At 52.5% G+C, this 17,873-nt stretch overlaps 7 protein-coding genes across 7 annotated transcripts; 3 read left to right on the forward strand and 4 right to left on the reverse strand.

Annotated features, from left to right (window-relative positions):
- Window positions 1–707: 707 nt before the first annotated feature.
- Window positions 708–3,193, reverse strand: PpBr36_00763 (uncharacterized protein; the record flags this gene model as incomplete). The annotated part of the gene is made up of 4 exons (XM_029887953.1): window positions 708–852; window positions 1,126–1,454; window positions 1,629–2,642; window positions 2,723–3,193. The coding sequence occupies 4 exons, from the start codon at window positions 3,191–3,193 to the stop codon at window positions 708–710; spliced, it is 1,959 nt and encodes a 652-aa protein (XP_029750634.1).
- A 1,055-nt stretch (window positions 3,194–4,248) lies between these two features.
- On the forward strand, window positions 4,249–5,854 carry PpBr36_00764 (uncharacterized protein; the record flags this gene model as incomplete). Its single annotated transcript, XM_029887954.1, has 5 exons — window positions 4,249–4,274; window positions 4,450–4,534; window positions 4,594–4,723; window positions 4,819–5,146; window positions 5,242–5,854. 5 exons carry the CDS (start codon window positions 4,249–4,251, stop codon window positions 5,852–5,854), a joined length of 1,182 nt encoding a protein of 393 aa, XP_029750633.1.
- Window positions 5,855–6,438: 584 nt separating this feature from the next.
- On the reverse strand, window positions 6,439–7,965 carry PpBr36_00765 (uncharacterized protein; the record flags this gene model as incomplete). The annotated part of the gene is made up of 2 exons (XM_029887955.1): window positions 6,439–7,404; window positions 7,471–7,965. The coding sequence occupies 2 exons, from the start codon at window positions 7,963–7,965 to the stop codon at window positions 6,439–6,441; spliced, it is 1,461 nt and encodes a 486-aa protein (XP_029750632.1).
- A 691-nt stretch (window positions 7,966–8,656) lies between these two features.
- PpBr36_00766 (uncharacterized protein) lies at window positions 8,657–10,416 on the forward strand (the record flags this gene model as incomplete). The annotated part of the gene is made up of 3 exons (XM_029887956.1): window positions 8,657–8,710; window positions 8,801–8,836; window positions 8,860–10,416. The coding sequence occupies 3 exons, from the start codon at window positions 8,657–8,659 to the stop codon at window positions 10,414–10,416; spliced, it is 1,647 nt and encodes a 548-aa protein (XP_029750631.1).
- Window positions 10,417–12,012: 1,596 nt separating this feature from the next.
- Window positions 12,013–13,809, forward strand: PpBr36_00767 (uncharacterized protein; the record flags this gene model as incomplete). Its single annotated transcript, XM_029887957.1, has 1 exon — window positions 12,013–13,809. One exon carries the CDS (start codon window positions 12,013–12,015, stop codon window positions 13,807–13,809), a length of 1,797 nt encoding a protein of 598 aa, XP_029750630.1.
- Window positions 12,057–13,806, reverse strand: PpBr36_00768 (uncharacterized protein; the record flags this gene model as incomplete). The annotated part of the gene is made up of 2 exons (XM_029887958.1): window positions 12,057–12,527; window positions 13,672–13,806. The coding sequence occupies 2 exons, from the start codon at window positions 13,804–13,806 to the stop codon at window positions 12,057–12,059; spliced, it is 606 nt and encodes a 201-aa protein (XP_029750629.1).
- A 1,534-nt stretch (window positions 13,810–15,343) lies between the features above and the next one.
- PpBr36_00769 (uncharacterized protein) lies at window positions 15,344–17,670 on the reverse strand (the record flags this gene model as incomplete). Its single annotated transcript, XM_029887959.1, has 4 exons — window positions 15,344–15,658; window positions 15,743–16,679; window positions 16,753–17,412; window positions 17,486–17,670. The coding sequence occupies 4 exons, from the start codon at window positions 17,668–17,670 to the stop codon at window positions 15,344–15,346; spliced, it is 2,097 nt and encodes a 698-aa protein (XP_029750628.1).
- Between the last annotated feature and the right edge of the window lie 203 nt (window positions 17,671–17,873).

Below are 17,873 nucleotides of genomic sequence, written 5' to 3' on the forward strand. Positions count from 1 at the left end.
GGAAAAGAAACCAATGACAAGGCGAAAAAAAAAAAAAAAAAAAAGCTGGGGAAAAAAAATAACAAGAAGAAGAAAAAAAAACTGCGATTATGTTTCAAATTCAAGTGATTCTGAGATTCAGTACCTCTCAATCGAGGAGGTGCAGTGGGAAAACCCCGACGATCCGAAAAGGGAAAGGAAGAAAAGAGAGAGGGAAAAAAAGGGGGAAGAAAGAAATAGACCTTTGGACTCGACCGTTTGGTATGCGAGATCATGTTATCCCACCTCGTCCGATAACTAACAAATTGGAGAGGGAGGGGAGAGAGAGACTGCGGAAAAAAAAAGAGTGCTAGCCCCTTGTCGATTTGTAGCAAGTAGAGAGGCGCGTTTGTGGATCCACCAAGGCTGAAAGTAGTTGCCTCTTGTTTCTCACCTAATGCGCCATTGCTCATTGCCGCTATCGTCCGCGTTGGCTTTTTGTCTACCTTTTTTTTATTTTTTTTTTTTTTCTCTTTTCGGGAGGGAAATTCTGGAGTTTGGGTCAAATGAAAAAAAAAGGAGGCAGAAAGGCGGGGGAGAGAGATGGTTTGCGGAGAAGACGGACAAAAAAATACACCAGCCAGTGAATCGCAATCATTCGGCCAGGTTGTCGATACTTTTTTGTTTTTGCCTCCTTTTGCCTTTGGATTTTTTTTTTCTTGTATTTGCATTGTCCTATTTAATAATCATCATCTCTTTTGCCCCCTGCCTCTCACAATCTTGGGAGGGCAACACAGACCTCTCGTGGCCCCGTTGCCCCTCAAAATGGAGACTTTGTCACAACCGCATGGAGCCATCGTCCGTTTCGGGATTCCATCTTGCACGGTATTCGCCCTATTCGGATTGCTTCCAAGTGATATTTCGCGATATAGACATGGAGTCCCCGAGTGCAACACCGGGTCATGACAAGTACATGTGGGAACGGCAGAAGCCCGGGGATTAATAATCACATATTGGTGTACAACATACTACATTGTAGTATTGTCGTCACATAACATGATATGCATTTTTTGTTCTTGCATTCTTCGTCTATCTATGTCTCTTTATTTCGTTCTTTCTTGTCCTTTTTACATTAAGCATAAAAACACCCCCAACTAATTCATCTACTTCTTACCCATTTTGGCGAGGTAAGACTCATACCCGATACCACGTAGCTCTTCATCCTTGGCCAGGACGGCATCCTCCATTTCCTGCTGGTAGCTCTTCATCTGGTCCTGGTACTTAGGAATAAAGGACCCGAGCATGCGGATGGCAAGAAGCGCCGCGTTGGTCGAGTTGTTGATGCCAACCGTGGCCACTGGGACGCCCCTGGGCATTTGCACGATGCTGAGAAGGCTGTCTTGTCCATCCAGGTGAGTCGCCTTGACGGGCACACCGATGACTGGGATGGGACAGTGGGATGCAAACATGCCAGGCAGATGGGCAGCGCCGCCGGCCTGCGTTCGTTTTGTTGCAAGTTAGTAACAAAATCTCTGTAATGACATGATTCTCTGGTGAAAGCATTGCCCTCGACGCCAAGACTCGGGGGTTACATTTGGAAAGAGCTGGAAGGTATGGCAGGGAGTGGGGTAGAAACAAATGACTGTTACAAGGGGTTTCTCCATGCTTACCGCAGCAATGGCTACCTTGATTCCGCGACCTGCAGCCTCGGCAGCCACATCCCCCATCAGGTTCGGCGTCCTGTGCGCAGACGTGATCCTCACTTCGTACGGCACCCCAAACTGCTTCAGGATGTCAAGACCTGCCTTCATTACAGGCAAATCCGAATCCGACCCCATGGTGACGAGCACCAGTGCATCCGTCTTAGCTGGTGCACCGGGGCCCGACTTGACAACTGATTCTTGTGGCCTCAATTGCGCAGACTCCGCCTTGAGACGCTCTGCCCGCATCGCATCAGCCAGAACGAACAGATGCTCTGATTTTTTCTGCAGCTCTGCGATCCCAAGCTCTGATGTGATGGTGATGTGGCCAATCTTTCTTCCGGGCTTGCTGGCCTTGCCGTAAAGGTGAACGTAGACGTCAACTTCGTCTTCGAACGAACGTGTCGCCGTCTCTACAAGGTCATTGTGGGACTCGGGCCTGGCGCCACCAAGGATATTTATCATGATGGCAGAAGCAACCCGGGGCTTCAGCTGTTTTGGTATGGGCAGATCCAGAAGGGCGTACAGCTGGGCCTTGTACTGCGAAAAGTAAGGGACGGCCTCGATGGTGTAATGGCCGGAATTATGAGGCCTCGGCGCGACCTCGTTGACCAAAATGGAGCCGTCCTCCAGCAAAAACATCTCGACGGCAAAGACACCCCTCCCAGAGATTGTCGAGATGACTTGGCGTGCTGTTTCTCTAGCCTTCTCACAGATTTCGTCCGACACATTCCTAGGCGGCATGAAGGTCTTGGTGCAGATGCTGTCCTCGTGGATGGTCTCAACGGCAGGGTATGCTGCCAGGGATTTCAGGTTTCCTTCGTCGTCCTCTGTCCTGACGACCATGACGGCGAGCTCCTGGACGAATTTGCACCACTTCTCAGCGTACAGCGACAATGAGCCAAGTTCCTTGACGGCCTGCTCTAGGTCTGCCTCGCTTGAGATTTTAAAGTTCCCTCGACCATCGTAGGATCCCTTTCGTGCCTGTAGGAGTTTGATAAGCACATGGCCTGACATGCCGAACAAGCAAACCACAGCTATATCACCGGGATGTCAATAAATACCTTGAGCATCAGGGGATATCCAAACTTGCGTCCTGCCTCCTTAAGCGATGACAACATGGCGTCTCCCGACTCGATGGCCACCTGCTCCGCGATCGGCAGCTTGTGTTTCCTGTAGTGCTCCTTCTGGAGGAACTTGTCCTGGATCAGGCGGATCGTCTCCCACGAGGGGTGCACCGGGATCTTCTTCATAGACCCTTGCACCTCGACGCCCTTGGTAGCAATCTCCTCCAGAACCTCAGTGTCGACGTGCTCAATCTCGACGGTGAGTACGTCGCACTTCCTGGCGAGCTCGCGGATTTTCTGAGGGTCCTTGAAGGAGCCATCAACATGCGGGCCGTGGAGGGCCTGCTTAGCAGGACTATTTCCCTCGTCAAGTATGGCAATGGGGAAGCCAAGGGGTCCTGCTGCCTCGCAGAGCATGCGACCCAGCTGGCCCCCTCCCAGGAGGCCGACAACTGGTTTTTGAGACATTAAAAAATGGAGTATATTTGATCCCAAAGTAGCTTCTTAGGGATGACGAGAGATACGTGAGCTGAAACTGATCTGGTTCTTATTTCTTCTACAGATAAAAAAAAAAAAAAACAAAAAGAGCAAATCTATTTATACTTGCGGGGAAGGGAGAAATTTACCAAGAATGTCCAAGAAAAAAGAGTCCAAGTTTGTAAAAGGGTTAGGGTCGGGGCGGGGCGGGGCACAAATCCTGATGATATCAGGGCATCCCAAGACTTGTATTCCGTGTGCAAGTGCAAGGTCGAGGTTTTAATCGAAAATTCGCCCAGTGGATATAATTGTGCAAAGGGTCTGGTAAGACCACTAGTGGATTGAGCAACATATCAATGCGAAGAGTTGCGCTTAGAAGTGCATGCAGCCCATGAGTTTGTGCATATGATGCAAGAATTGCCCCTCACTATCAAGGAAGGGAGTTTGTTGCCAAGCAGCTCCTCGCTTCACAACACCAACCTATGCACTGCTATAGCACCAGACTAGCATGATTCATTCAAAGGACAGGAGACAATCTTTGCAAGATAAGCTGCAGTATAACCTGTGTACAGCTTCGCCCACGCAATCATTGTTTGGAGAGCAATTTGAAAGCGCGGGGTCAGACTTGTAAAGAAATATGTGGAGAGTTAGTTTCAGCTGCCAAAAACCAAAAACAGCAAACATAAAACTTTGTAGAAACTCGAGCACCTGAACTAATTTACCTGATTAGAGCACAGGAAGATAAAAACAATCAAAGAGTAAACGTGAGCAAAAGAGTAATCAATGTAGTGACAAATGGTGCACGGACCAAATCTACACTTTCACAACTTCTTTCCAATAAAGACTCGGTTTTAGCGTCCTCTTGCGCGTGACCAAATCATCCAGCGACACTTGAATAAGCGGCTCTACCTGCCTTGACTACAAACTGAAATTTAAGAAGCAGAACAAAGACAAGTATCAACTCTTGCACGACCTACGATTGTGTCCAGCTGCTATTTCTTGCAAGCGCAAATCAATATCCGGCGTGCTCGGTCAAGTCCAGCACCATGGCTGATTTGGTGGATCAGGTCCAGTAGGTTTTTCGACTGCTCTCTGCTTTTTTCTGCTTCATTTATTAGGAAGCTCGTCTACTTCAAGCCCATAAAAGTCAACTAGTGTGTCTCAACTCAGGAAATGTCCTTGTTTTATTCTTTTAATGTCACTACCTCTGCAAAGCAAGTTCTGATTGTCATTTAATTCACAAAAAGCCCTCTCAGGATCTTTGACTTGGCAAAAGACCAGGGCAGATTTCTCTACGCGTGCGCGCCCATGGTCAGGTACAGCAAGGCAAGTGTTTCTTACTGTCATCCCTGAACCTCGATTCTTGTTCAGTCTAGTCGCGGTCCTGACAGACGCTGCCGCGGTTTGGCCATCCCCAGCTTGCTTTCCGCCAAACCGTACACTCGTATGGCACAGATATATGTTGGACACCCATGATACTGGCCAAGGAGTTCAACCGAAATGAGTTTGCCCGGGATAGTGGTACGTTGCTTTATCGTCTGCCGCCCTACCTCGCAGCAAACTGCCAATCGCAAACACGAGCCAAACTCACTCGCCCGCCGTTACCCTCTACAAAGACTTCACCTTGTCCACCGCACCGCAGCCTCAACCGCCAACCATTGTCCAGTTCGGCGCCAACGTGCCCCTCGAGCTGGCTCGCGCCTCCTCCCTCGTCGCTCCTTTTGTAGCGGGCGTGGATCTCAACTGCGGCTGCCCGCAATCGTGGGCCTGCGCCGAGACGCTCGGCGCCGCGCTCATGGAGCGCCGTGAACTGGTCAGGGACATGATCGTCGAGACCAGGTCCCGTCTAGCCAGTGACGGCTGGGCCGTTGGCCTGGAGCGCGACAGGGACGATTCTAAGGGGAGGAGCGTCAGCGTCAAGATCAGGGTTCACAAGGATCTGCGGTATGCTGTCTTTTCCGGCCCCTCGTATTCAACTGCTGGGTCGCTGGAACATGAAGTGCTGAGCCGGCAACCGTAACCGCCGACAAACCCAATAGAAAAACAATGGATTTCATAGACACAGTCATCGGCGACCCCAACGCCCGCAACATCGACTTTCTCACCATTCACCCCCGCACGCGCGCGACCCCTTCTCGAGAGCCCATCAACGTCGAGGCGCTCTCGATCCTCGTAGAAAAGTACGGCGACGTGCTCCCCATACTCGTGTCCGGCGACGTCTTCACGCTCGACACGCTCCCCTTCTCCTCGCCGTTCACCCCCGCTTCCGTCGATACTGCTGCCGCTGGAGCCAGGGACGGCGCGAGCAGGCCGGCGATACCCAAGCTCCGCGGCCTCATGTCGGCTCGAGGCCTGCTGGCCAACCCCTCGCTGTTTGCGGGCACGCAGCGCTGCGGCTGGGACGTGGTGGAGCACTTCCTCAACCGCGTGACGCGCGCTCCGCTGCCCTTCAAGCTAGTGACGCACCACCTGACCGAGATGACGGCGCCCGGGATGGGGCCCGACAAGGAGAGCCTGCTCAGCAAGCGGGAGAGAATCGAGATGCTGGGGAACGAGGACATGCTTGATCTCATCGACTGGCTGGACGTTAAGGTGGCCGAGAAGCGCGGTGGACTGGGGTTGAGACGGTGGAATGAGGGTGAAGTTTGTTGAAAAATGTCGAGCGGGATTTTGCCAAGTTATAGTCATTGGAGAAAAGAACACGAGAGAGAAAAAGAATGAATCCATCTGGCGATTCACGTCCGCCGTTCCTAACAAAACCTGACTACCTGTTACAGAAACCCCCGACGCCATACGTGGCGCCCCGCGAACGCCTTTCATAGGTATTGATCCAACGAGAAGTGACAATGGGAAACCCAAAGAATGAGAAAAAAAAATAAAAATAAAGAAGAACAAAAAAAATAGGGAGGCGAATATGCTTCAATTTGCAGCCTTCTCTGACCAACCGAGTTAGAAATGATTCCTTCGCAATGGCATTATCATGAGCAAGCCCTCCGCAAATTTGGTCATGTGCTGCCTCACAGTTGCTTGCTTTCGCAGAAGTTTGGGCTGAAACTCGCCGAGAAAATAACTTGAGGGCAGCACAGAGACTCAAACGTCCGTCGATGCGTATATGTATGCAGATGTATATGGGCAATGAGAAAAAAGAAAAGGGAAGAGAGAAAATACTCAATCCTTGTCAGGAAATAATATGTCCCGTCGCATTGAATCTCCTGTTGTATTTAAAATTTATCGCTTTACTCGGGAACTTCCCCCTCGTCCTCATCCTCGTCACTCAAACGAGCTCTCTTTCTGTCCCTATCGGCGTCCGATGCTTCGCCAGACCTCTTTGTGCCCGACGGCGAGGCCACGTCGTTCATGTTGGGCGATACCAGACCCTCGTCATGAGTGTCGGGATCGTTGCCGGCCGCCTTCAACGCAGCGTCCGGGTCTCTCTTAACGTCAGGTCGCAGAGGTGCGCCACCATTCGGCTCCCGCCTCAGCTCATCCTTTCCCGCGCTGTTGCTGCCGGAGCTGTCGCGATCAGGCTTACCGTTGAGCCTGGCGCCAGGGCTCTGCGTGCCGCCCCGGTCCGTCTCCATCGGAGTGCCATTGTAGCTTGAGGCGTCTGTCTGCTGGCTGAGGATCGTGTCACCTCTCCTGCGGGTGCTCTCAAGTGAAAATTCCGGCGAACCTGGCAGCCGATCCGTCTTCTTGCCAAGTGGGTTCTCCGTGTAGAAGTCGACTATGACGTTGATGGCCTGCACTATACGGCTCTCGTCGGCCTTGATGAGGACCCACCACGGCTCGCCGTTGATATCCTCAACCTTCTCACCTGTCGTAGCACTGGCAAATAGGATCGCGCTGGCGGCGATATCCTTTGCCGACATGAGCAGAGGCAACGTGCTGAAGCAAGAGTCGTTAAGGTAAGCCCAGGCAGCGTCCCTCAGACGTTTGTTGTGATGTAGACCAAGCTCCTTGAGGTTTTCGAACAGAGGCTGGTATGGAACCTTGACCATGAGATCGAAAGTCAGGATCTCGAGCATGATTTCTTCGTGCATCAGGATGCTGTCCCTCCAGCGCCAGTACTCCTTGCTCTGTTCATCGATGATAAGATTTGCGTTCTTTTGGGCGACGCGTGCCACTGAAATAATGAGGTCTTTGGTCTTGCGGCAGTCTTCTTGTGTCTTGTTCGCCAAGAATAAAGAGGTTGCAGCGATATTCTAAATAAGCTGGCATTAGATTCAACATGAAACAAGTGCAATGAGAGGAACCAGGGTTCGACTGACATAATGATGAACACCACCCTTCTCCTCCACCAAGCTGACCCTCATGAAGAATCGGTGGAAGAACACGGCGGCGACCCATAATGTTATTTGAGGCAGCTCAAGCAGCACACCAGCCTGGTAGATGAAGCTGACACCTTTGGCCCTGCGCATCCGTTCTTCGGCTGGACGCAGCCCGTCGGCTATGCTGGGAGTGCTGCGTATTTCATCTGGCGTGAAAAACCATTGGTTGTTCTTTCGCGGCTTGGGTGCAGCAGTTGTGGGAGGGCGCAACGGTGACGCTGCGGGAGGGCCGCGCCTGGCCATGCCCGGCCGTGGCGGCGAGTTTCTGGACGAATGCACTGGTGGTGATGGCGCCGCTGGCGGGACAAGAGCCGCGCCGTGTCGTCGCGTTGGAGATCTTGACTGGCGGTCGCTCGGTGGTGGTGGTTTGGGCGGAAGCGACGGTGGTTGGTAGCTTTCTCTGCCAGCGGGCCTGTAACGATCAATGCTAGCCATCTTGATCAAGAGTGATGCAAGCCGGTCGGTGAAGTGTTGCTCGGGCCGTCGTTGGTTGAGTGTTTACTTCGCTCAAGCATCAAATGCCCGGACTTGGCAGACTGGATGATGTTGGTTCAAAGGAGTTGTTCGGCATGGAAAATGCTGGATCCGCCGGGTCTAGCCTCGGGTTTGAATTGAATGAATATGATGCAATTACTGAGTCTTTTTCTGTCCTGAGGGAAGGTGACGAATTTTGAAAAGAGAGAGGTTGTGCGGTTTGTTGATTCTGCAGTCACTAATGGGTGACCAAGTTTATTTCGTTGGAATCCGTCTTCCCTTCCATGTCGCGCGGGTGACGCTTGCCATTATCAGCTCGCTATCTCTCAGCCAAGCCATCTCTAAAAAGCAGGGTAATTGAGTGCATACAGGTGGCGGGGTTTGGGTTGCCACCTGCAGCCGGTCCGTCAATTTCAACTTGGTTGGAACTCAGGTTGAGAGCTCTTGGCGACAACCAAGCCTGGTAACTGACTCGATTATGCAACCATCCTTGTCATTTACATTATCGCGAGCGAGAGAAATGGCGTCGCGCTTCCATACTGTCAATGGTGAAATTTGAAATACATCTTTGGGCGCCTTTATCTCGTAATACATGGGCTTGGATCTTCACCAAACTCGAGGTATCGTCGACACACAAGCGAATACAGCCAAAATGTCACACGTCCACCCTTCTCGACAGGCATATGTCGAAAATGCCGAGTCTCAGGTAATTATTCTTCATTCCTCCTACCCCGATACTATCTGAAAGCATATGCTCAATCTCGCAGCTCGAGGACGAGCTGACCGGTTCCAACAGAATGCGCCGCCTAGGGGTCAGATCGCCTTGAGCGATGTACGTAAGTACAATGTATCCAGCCCTCTCGGCCTACAAATGCAACCGGTTCCAAGTCTAACAGCTCGTCTGGAAAAGCCATGGACTACAATTACGACATGCCCGCGGGCGCGGGCGCCTCTGGCAATGCCTCGGCGATCATGTCCGGCTTCGACAGGAAGAAGATAGCCGATGCCATACCAGTCCCGACCAACGACGGCCGCGTCCGCGCCAGGCTGCGAGAAATGGGCGAGCCCATAACCCTGTTTGGAGAAGATGCCAAGGAACGGCGAGATAGGCTGCGAGAACTTCTCATGCAGGAGAAGGAGAGGCAACAGGCCAATGGACAGTTGGAAGGCGGCCAGGACGTCGAGATGGAAGATGTCGATGAGGAGGACGATGAGGATGAGGAGCAGGAAGAGGAATTTTACTCACGCGGCGGCCCAGACCTGCTCAACGCAAGGGTGGAAATTGCCAAGTACTCGCTGCCCCGCGCAAAGCGGCGCATTGCCTTTCAGAAGATAGAGGCCAAGATACCTCAAAGGACTCACATGAGGGCCAGAAAACAGATCAAGGAGAGGTTGCAGGGCTTCGAGCTGCAGGGGTCACAAACAGCCGGCCAGCGGCATATCAGCATCACAAGAATATCACCGAACGGCGAGATTGTTGCGACAGGAAATTGGGGTGGACAGGTCAAGCTTTTCAGCATACCGAATTTGGACGAAACCATGAACCTGAGGGGCCACACCAACAAAGTCAGCGGAATGTGTTGGTTCCCGGGCGCGACCCTGCAGGAAAGCAACGTTTCGGCCGAGTCTGTAAATCTTGCGACGGGCGGTGCCGAGGGTCAGGTCAATCTGTGGTCACTTAGTCAAGACACGCCGCTTGCTACGTTGTCGGGTCATACGCAACGTGTATGTCGTGTCGATTTCCATCCGTCAGGGCGATTTCTCGCATCAGCATCAGAAGATACGTCATGGAGACTCTGGGACGTGGAGAAGAGGACGGAACTACTGCTTCAGGAGGGGCATTCTCGAGGAGTCTTTGCAGTCAGCTTCAACGGTGACGGATCCCTACTGGCAAGTGCTGGCCAGGACAGCATCGGCAGAATATGGGATCTTAGGACAGGGAGAACGATCATGATTCTCGACGGGCATATGGATGGACATATCAAACCGATCTACGCGCTTGACTGGGGCTCTGACGGCCACCGGGTGCTCTCTGCATCAGCGGACGGTTGGATCAAGTGCTGGGACGTGCGGAAAGTCCAGAGGACAGGCGGTGTCGGCGCACATACGAGCGCGGTCTCGGACATGCGGTGGTTCAAGGGGCTTGACGGACCACTAGATGGCGTGCCACTGAGGGTAGATGAAAAGGGGCAGCCCATGCCTAAGAAGTCAGGCACATTCCTGGTGTCTAGTGGCTTCGACCACAAGGTCAACGTTTATTCTGCGGATGATTGGGCTTTGGTACAATCCTTGAGCGGACATACAGGTCCAGTAGCTAGTGTTGATGTGAGCAGAGATGGCAGGTGGATCGTCAGTGGTGGACACGATCGCACGGTGAAACTCTGGGGGCGGAATGACGGAGAGGGTGTTTGAAAATGTTGGGCAAATCAGAGCGCCGACAGAGTATTGGTGTTTTACGGGGTAGAGACGAGTGGAAGGACATAAAAAAATAAAACAATCAAAGTAAGATACCCTCTGCAGTACTCAGCGGAATCAACAAGCTTGTCCTTGAGCTGTTGTTATGCTTCTTGACCCTTGACAGAGGCTTGACAGAGGCATAGGTTTGGCCGTACATTTCTGGAACGTGGCATCCAATCAATGTTTCGAGATTGTTAAGCGAGCCATCACTTCTCTCGGTCCCGCCGACGTCCTGTCAGGGCGCATGTTTGGCACTAGAGTAGCTCTCAGTCGAGGCGGTGCCCGATCCATTTTTTTTTTTTTTTTTTTTTTTTTTTGCTAACGCCTAAATATTAATATTAATAGTACAGTTCATCAGGTAAAACACTAATCGATCGACACAAAATGTCATCTGCTGGGTTTGGCGATTTACGGGGGTAGAGTCATGAGCGACAGGCAGACCGTACTGTACTGTAAGGGTCTGCAGAAGCAATATCAAAGCAAATGCAATCACAAAGCAAAAGCAAAGGCAAGAATTCGGTCAAGCCCATCTATCTAGAGTACCGAAGGTACCTGATCGACCGATGGATTATTTGGTGGTGATACATACACTTGACAATTTCCCCCCGCACACATCAGGCGGCAATACCACCTGCCGCAGTAAATGAATTTAGAGCAAATGATCGATCGGATCCAGCACCCACAAGTGGAAGGCGGATGACCTGAATGCCGCCTGCCAAACCCAAGGGCCGAAGGTAACCACAAAAGAACAAGAACAAGAGACCAAATGACCCACTTGATGACAGCTGGAGCCCCACGGGTACGGGTAAAATGTAAAATGGAAGCTGGAAACCCCAGCCCTGCAAGAGGCGGCACTGATCCCCATCCCCCTGTCTTGGAGAATGGGGCGCGCGCTGAGTGTGGCCCGCCTCCGAAAATCCTGATTCAGCCTTGGGCATGATGCGAGCGGTACGATGCTGCGTCTTGGTGCGCAGGGCAGACCAACGCAACGCAACCAAACAGCACATGCATTGAATTGCAAGGCCAAAAATTTCCCACTTTAATTTTCCCGCATTCCCCCCCACGCTTACGCCCTCCTTTTCCCTTTAACTTTTTTGACCTTTTTTCCCACATAAAAAGGTTGAACCTTTTGAACCCGCTCACAACACAAATTAACAAACAAACAATAGTAAACAAGAACGCGTCAAAGAAAAAATAACCACCAAATGCATATCGCTCGAGAATCATTCAACACCTTCCCTTTCATCTTCAAGTACCAGATGCGCCTCGGCCGTAACACGAGCCTCCTTCGAACCTCCATCTCCGAGAGCCGTTGCGATCCCCAGCGCCGACGCGGTTGCAGCTCGCCTTGAATCTCTGACTGGCAGTCCGATTCTAACCCGGGCTGCCCCGCGAAAGTGACAGGGCATCACTACTTGTTGTCATTGGTCTCTATTCTTTCAGATCCTCCTTGAGGATCGGTGGATTGAAGCCCTTCTGTTTCCCGGTGGGAAAAAGAGGCCACGACTTTGAACCCCGAATTTCGCCCCAGAGCTATCCACCGCTTCCAAGATGATACCCGCCGCTACTTCCACGCACCCGGTCGTGCGTGGGTTTCAGACCAACACACAGCCTGTCTCTTGCGACGAGGATTCGGAGCATGGCGTCAGGACCGCCAAGTCCAACGGGACCGCGACCACCACGACGCTACCTCCGAGAACCCCACAGCGGGGACGGCAACCTCGCACTCCCGTCATCAACGACATCGTCAGTGCCAACTGCAGCCCGGTCCTCAAGGCCGTCCCCTCACCCGGCATGAGCGGTATCGCCATGCTGCGCTCCAAGATGGAGCCACTCAGCCTTGACATCGCGGCTACCCCGCCGAGGGCGAGCTCCATGTCCCGCAGCAACAGTCGCATCACTTCGCCGTTTCCTTTCCCCATGGGACCGCCTCCTGTTGCTGCTCCCATGAGCAGGCGCACCAGCATCCTCAGCAATGTCACCAGCCGAGCCCAGAGCCGCGAGCGTCCTGGCAGCAGCCGTGGTAGCACCAGCGGTGACGACACGGCGTCTGTGGCAACCACCAGCTACGAGATCGACTTCGTTGACGATTTCTACAGTGCAGAGACGTCCGAGGATGTTGTCAAGGCTTTTGCAGAGCCAAAGGCTGGTTCCCCTCTCTACAGCGACGGCGTTGAAGGAGGCCTCGTCAAAGAACAGCGTGGAAAGATTACGGCAGACGAGTTTGAGCAAGTTCGCTGTCTCGGCAAGGGTGCCTACGGCACGGTTATCCTGGTCAAACAGCGCAGCACTGGACGTCTCTTTGCTCAGAAGCAGCTCAAGAAGGCGTCTTTGACCGTGTCCAAGAAGTACGTACAGCAGGCCAAGACTGAGCGCCAGGTGCTGGAGACCGTCAACCGTCATCCGTTTGTAGTCAAGCTGTTTTACGCCTTCCAGGACCACGAGAAGCTGTACCTCATTCTCGAGTACGGCCAAGGAGGCGAGCTTTTCCATCATCTTGATACGGAGAAGCTCTTCAGCGAGGATGTGGCGGCCTTTTACATGGGCGAGATGGTGCTGGCGCTGTTCCATCTGCACCAGGACCTGGGTGTCGTTTACCGGGACCTCAAGCCTGAGAACTGCCTCCTCGACGCCGAGGGCCACCTCTTGCTTACCGATTTTGGCCTTTCCAAGGTTGCGGTGGACGAGGACGACCACTGCAATTCGTTCCTCGGCACAATCGAGTATATGGCACCTGAGATCATCCTGGGAAAGAAGTACAGCAAGGCAGTCGACTGGTGGGCGCTGGGAGCTCTTGGGCACGACCTCATGACGGGCAACCCGCCATTCCGTGGAGCTAATCACGCCAAGATCCAGGATAACATTGTTAAGCAGAAACTGATGCTGCCGTATTTCATGTCGTCTGACGCCAAAGATTTGCTCACACGTCTGCTGCGCAAGGACCCTGCCAAGCGCCTGGGCAGCCAGATGCCCAAGGATCTAAATCTGATCAAGAAGCACCGCTTCTTCCGCAAGATCGATTGGGTCAAGCTCTCCAAGCGCGAGATGGAGCCGCCCATCCGCCCACTCATCACGGATCCTGAGCTCGCCGAGAACTTTGCCCCCGAATTCACCGAGTTGTCGCTGTCCCCTGTTGTCAAGACGAAAGAGCCTGCAGCTTGGGGAGGAGAACGAGTGGCTGTCCCTTCAACGGAGGCGCTTTCGCCTGACTCGGCCAGCCGTCCTGCTGCGATCCCGTTTACCGCCGCGAAGACGATGACTTCTCCCGAAGATCCCTTTGGAGGTTTCAGTTACATGGCCCCGAGCAGCCTGTTGGAGAGGAGCGGGTTCATGACCGCCGCGCATTAGGATAACTTTGCCGTATGCAGACGATCTGAATTGGACATGACAGGCGGGAGATTTGGTTTTTGCATTTCTTTTCATATGTTTTTCTTTTTTTTTTCCCTTGTCTCTGGTAGTATCGATTCTTATTCTGTGTCTATTTTCGTTTTCCTGGGTTTTGTCATTTCAATACATTCCGATGAATGTTATAGAGTCGATTAAAAAGTTTGTACGGAAAAGCGTGGGAAGGATAATTGGGTATTGGCAACATAGTCTGTTTTGGAGGAAAGTTCTTTGCACCAACCACATACAATCAACAGGAAGTGCATTTTATTGTTATGTTTTACGGCATGGTTAGACATGGAATTTAAAAAAGTGTTTATTTCTCTACAAATTTTCTTCATACCACTGATGCCATGGATGGCAAACCAGGTTTTTGTTTTGCCAACTACCACCCCTATATCAAAGACGTGTCTGTTATCCAAGTTCTAAAAGCGTTTGCCCTTTTCATTGCTTTTCTTTTCCCCCTGTGGCGAGGAACCAAAAATCACGCGAGAGCTAAAGCTGCGAAAAGACCGAGATGCCCTGCCAGGGATAAATATGAGCGGCCAAATTCCCGTCCACCCGTCAACGAAGCATGCGCCTTTCGCTTACACATGAGCATCAGGATTCGATCGAATCAGCGCTTGAGCTTGTTTATACCAGACCAAATCAGGCAACACGGAGCGAGACTACCACTGCAATTGCCAGCATCCTGTCTCGAGGCCGTTGGTGGACAGGAATAAGTTAGGCCAGCTTATCAAGCGCCTTGCTCAACCGAACCCCTTCCTGCCACGAGTAACTTGAGAATCGCCCAAGGTCCGCGCCCCATCATTTCTGCCTCTTCGGAGGAGCTGTCCGCAGCCAAAAACCAGCTCGCTCGAGTCGGCTTTGGTATCATACAAAGCAGACGATGCGGTATCTAACCAATGGCGCTCGTGATGATGCTGCGCGATTGTGATAAACTGGCCGGCTCATAGTTGTATGTTTGTTGAAGATGAGCTCCCCGTCGCTAACCCAGCACGGCTTTTCTTTTTAATTGATTTGAGCATATACCTAAATCAGGAACTCTGGGCGATAGCAGGCCCTAGAGCTAGAAACAGGCACAAAGTCACAAGTCAAGACCATTCATCCCCGGATATCATGATACGGCCTTTTAAGTGGACCGATGTAGCGTGCTTATTCCTTGAACCAGAGCTACAGTAGAAGAAACGGACGCTCCACGCCGGTAGAGTACCCTGTTTTCATAAACCAACTTTCATTTCCTCCCGCGAACCCCGGCTCGGTTTCTCACCGACGGCTGGGGGTTGCTGGCGCTGCTTCGTCTAGTCAGCCAGGGCAAGTCTCGCCACATTGTTTCAAATACTGACATGGAGGAATCGACGTAGTAGCTTGTGATATGTATTTATATCTTATTAGCAGCTAAAGCTAGCAATTATCGCCATTATCATTATCATCCGCCATGTCTATATCAAAAATATACCGTGCCCACTTGCACGCGCACTATAACGTCAACCTCCATTTACACAGGGCCCACGGCGCTGCTCAACGCCTTCGCCGTAGCTTTGTCCCTCCTGACCTTCCTGGCGCCAAACTCCTTGGTCCACGCCGCGTCATATGGGTGCATCTCCAGAGCGCTCCACAACTCACCCCTCTTCCTCGCCTGGGAGCTCCCGGAGTGCACCTTGGCCGCCGTGATATTGCCGCAGTCTGGCCTTGTCAGCTTGGTGCCGAACGTGTCGGCAACCCACATGAGGACTCCGTTGGTCCACCCGAAGCCCTCGACCACTTCGTATTCGCCTCCCGAGCCGGCAACATTGGTTGAGTTGTCGCCGTACTGTTTTCATGTTAGCTCCGGTCAGGTGGCAAGACGTGGCGAGAAACAATCAAATAAACAAAAATCCCTAGAAAATTCACTAACCTTCTCAAACATGATTCCCTCGTCCTCGACCGTGAGCCCCTGCAGCTGGGGTGTCTCGCTCGTCGACCCGCCCGTGGCGTACCAAGTGCAGAACGTCGAGTCGAGGTATCTCTGACCCAGCCTGAGTGCGAGATCCTGGACCTCAGTCCAGGCCACGTCGTCCTTGCCAAACGTTGCCGGGACCCTGGTTAGACCCTCCATCAAGATGTGCATCAGCGGCGGCCACACGTTAGGCTCATCCCACTGCTGGCCCGTCTTGAGGTTGGTGGCTGGTATGGCCCCGGCCTTGATCTTAAGGTACGCATCGATACGCTCGTACGCCTTGAGGACCGCCAGGGGGTTATGCTTGAGGCTGCGGGGCGCCGCGCCAGTCCAGAACGGATAATACTGCGCTACATGAAAAAACACCTGCTGGCCGGCTGGGGCGTTATTCGTCTCGAGCGATACGGCATCCTCGTCAACAGGGATGAACCTGTTCTGGGTCTTGGAGGTCATGTTGTAATCAAAATAGCTCCATAGTGTCTCGTTCCACATCAGCGCGTACATTGCTTCGCTCCTCTGCTTGGCCAGATCCATCCACTTCGAAGCTCCTGTGCTGTTGCCAGTGCTGTTCAAGAACTCTGCGATTGCGACCTCATTGGCGTACAGAATCGAGTTGAGATCAACGGGCACGATGTTGTTGGTGTTGAGCGATCGAAGAGGGAAGTAGTTGTCGCGAACAGCATCGCTGGGCGTTGACAGCCATCTCGAGGTGTAGTCCCACCCGGACTCGGCGCCACTGGCGAGGTGAGAGTAGAGAAGGGCCTTCTCGGACTCATTGAGCTGGCGAGACTCGGGGTAGATAATGCCCGACGGTGAGTAGTAAGACCTGTTGCTGGCTGTAATATAGTCCTCTCGGTAGGACTCGGGTCGGGGCTGTGTGTTTGTAACCGCATATCTGTGTATGGAGTACATTAGCATTTTTGCACATGGGCAAAACAAGTCAAGTGATTACATGGGTTCCTAGCTACCTTTGCAGCTTATATTTCTTGCCATTGGCGGCTTCGACGTCAATGGAGCGGTTGTTGATGAAAAATTCATGCTCTTTGATGAGGAGCGGGATGGCACGGCCCAGGATGGAAGTATCGTTCGTATGCTCAACATAGATGCGAACCATCTGCGACAGCAAGGGCGGTTGGGAGCGGTTCTTGTAGTAGACCCTGGCACCGTTAGGCACAAAGCCGATGGTTTCTACAAGGTCCAAAAAGTTCTCCACGGTGTTCTTGGATATGTCGGTGAAAGCACCGCCGGTCCTCAACAGGCCCTCGAGGATCCAGTACGAATCCCAATAGTAAGGCTCCCGGAATCGACCGCCAGCGACGACGAATGTGCGGTTGACAGGGATGAAGCTGTCGGCGCAAGCATCGCAGTTGGAAGGGCCCTTGTAGCGCCGAGTAAGTGAGGGCCATATGTCGATGACCTTTTCCACGAACTCGCGGATGACCGTGTCGTCGAGTTTGTTCAAGAAGACGGGATCTGTCTCGAGCTCCGAGTCAGGAACCTCCTCCAGCTCACCACCAGCTTGGGCAAAATTCTCGCGAAGGAAGTTCTGCAGCTCCGTGTTGTTGCTTAGAGGCTTCTGGAGCCTGTTGAAAGCTGCAATAACCTCGTCCACCGGCTTGATCGTGGGCCTGAGCAGGTAGGTACACACGGTCAATGATCGGCAGAAGAAGCAACTCACAGGACAAGACCCGAACTACTTACATGTCCACAAACGTCTTGGAGTCAGCAAAAGGACGTGCAAGTTCCACCTCCTTGAGCAGCTCGCCACGGCAGTAGATGAGCGAGTCGCATGGCGTTATGGTGGACCCGTTGATGTACACGGCATTGACCAAAGATCCAGAGGCAGCAACAGCAATTGCTGCTGCCGTCTTCCACAGAGGAGACATGGCTAGCTGGCCGGGCTGCCTTTGGCGGATCTAACACTTGACGTGGTTGATGAGGGTGACTTGGACCCGTTTAGTCGTGGAAGTGTGTAATTAAATAGTTAGTTACACCCCACTGGACTATGCAGGAGCCCACGCCACCGCTGCAAGTTAATGGACGGTGATGCAGGTTGAACGCCTGTAGCAATAGATGAACGTCCGGGACC

The sequence above is a fragment of the Pyricularia pennisetigena genome, chromosome 2 (genome assembly GCF_004337985.1).
Source record: "Pyricularia pennisetigena strain Br36 chromosome 2, whole genome shotgun sequence".
Lineage (NCBI taxonomy): Eukaryota > Fungi > Ascomycota > Sordariomycetes > Magnaporthales > Pyriculariaceae > Pyricularia > Pyricularia pennisetigena.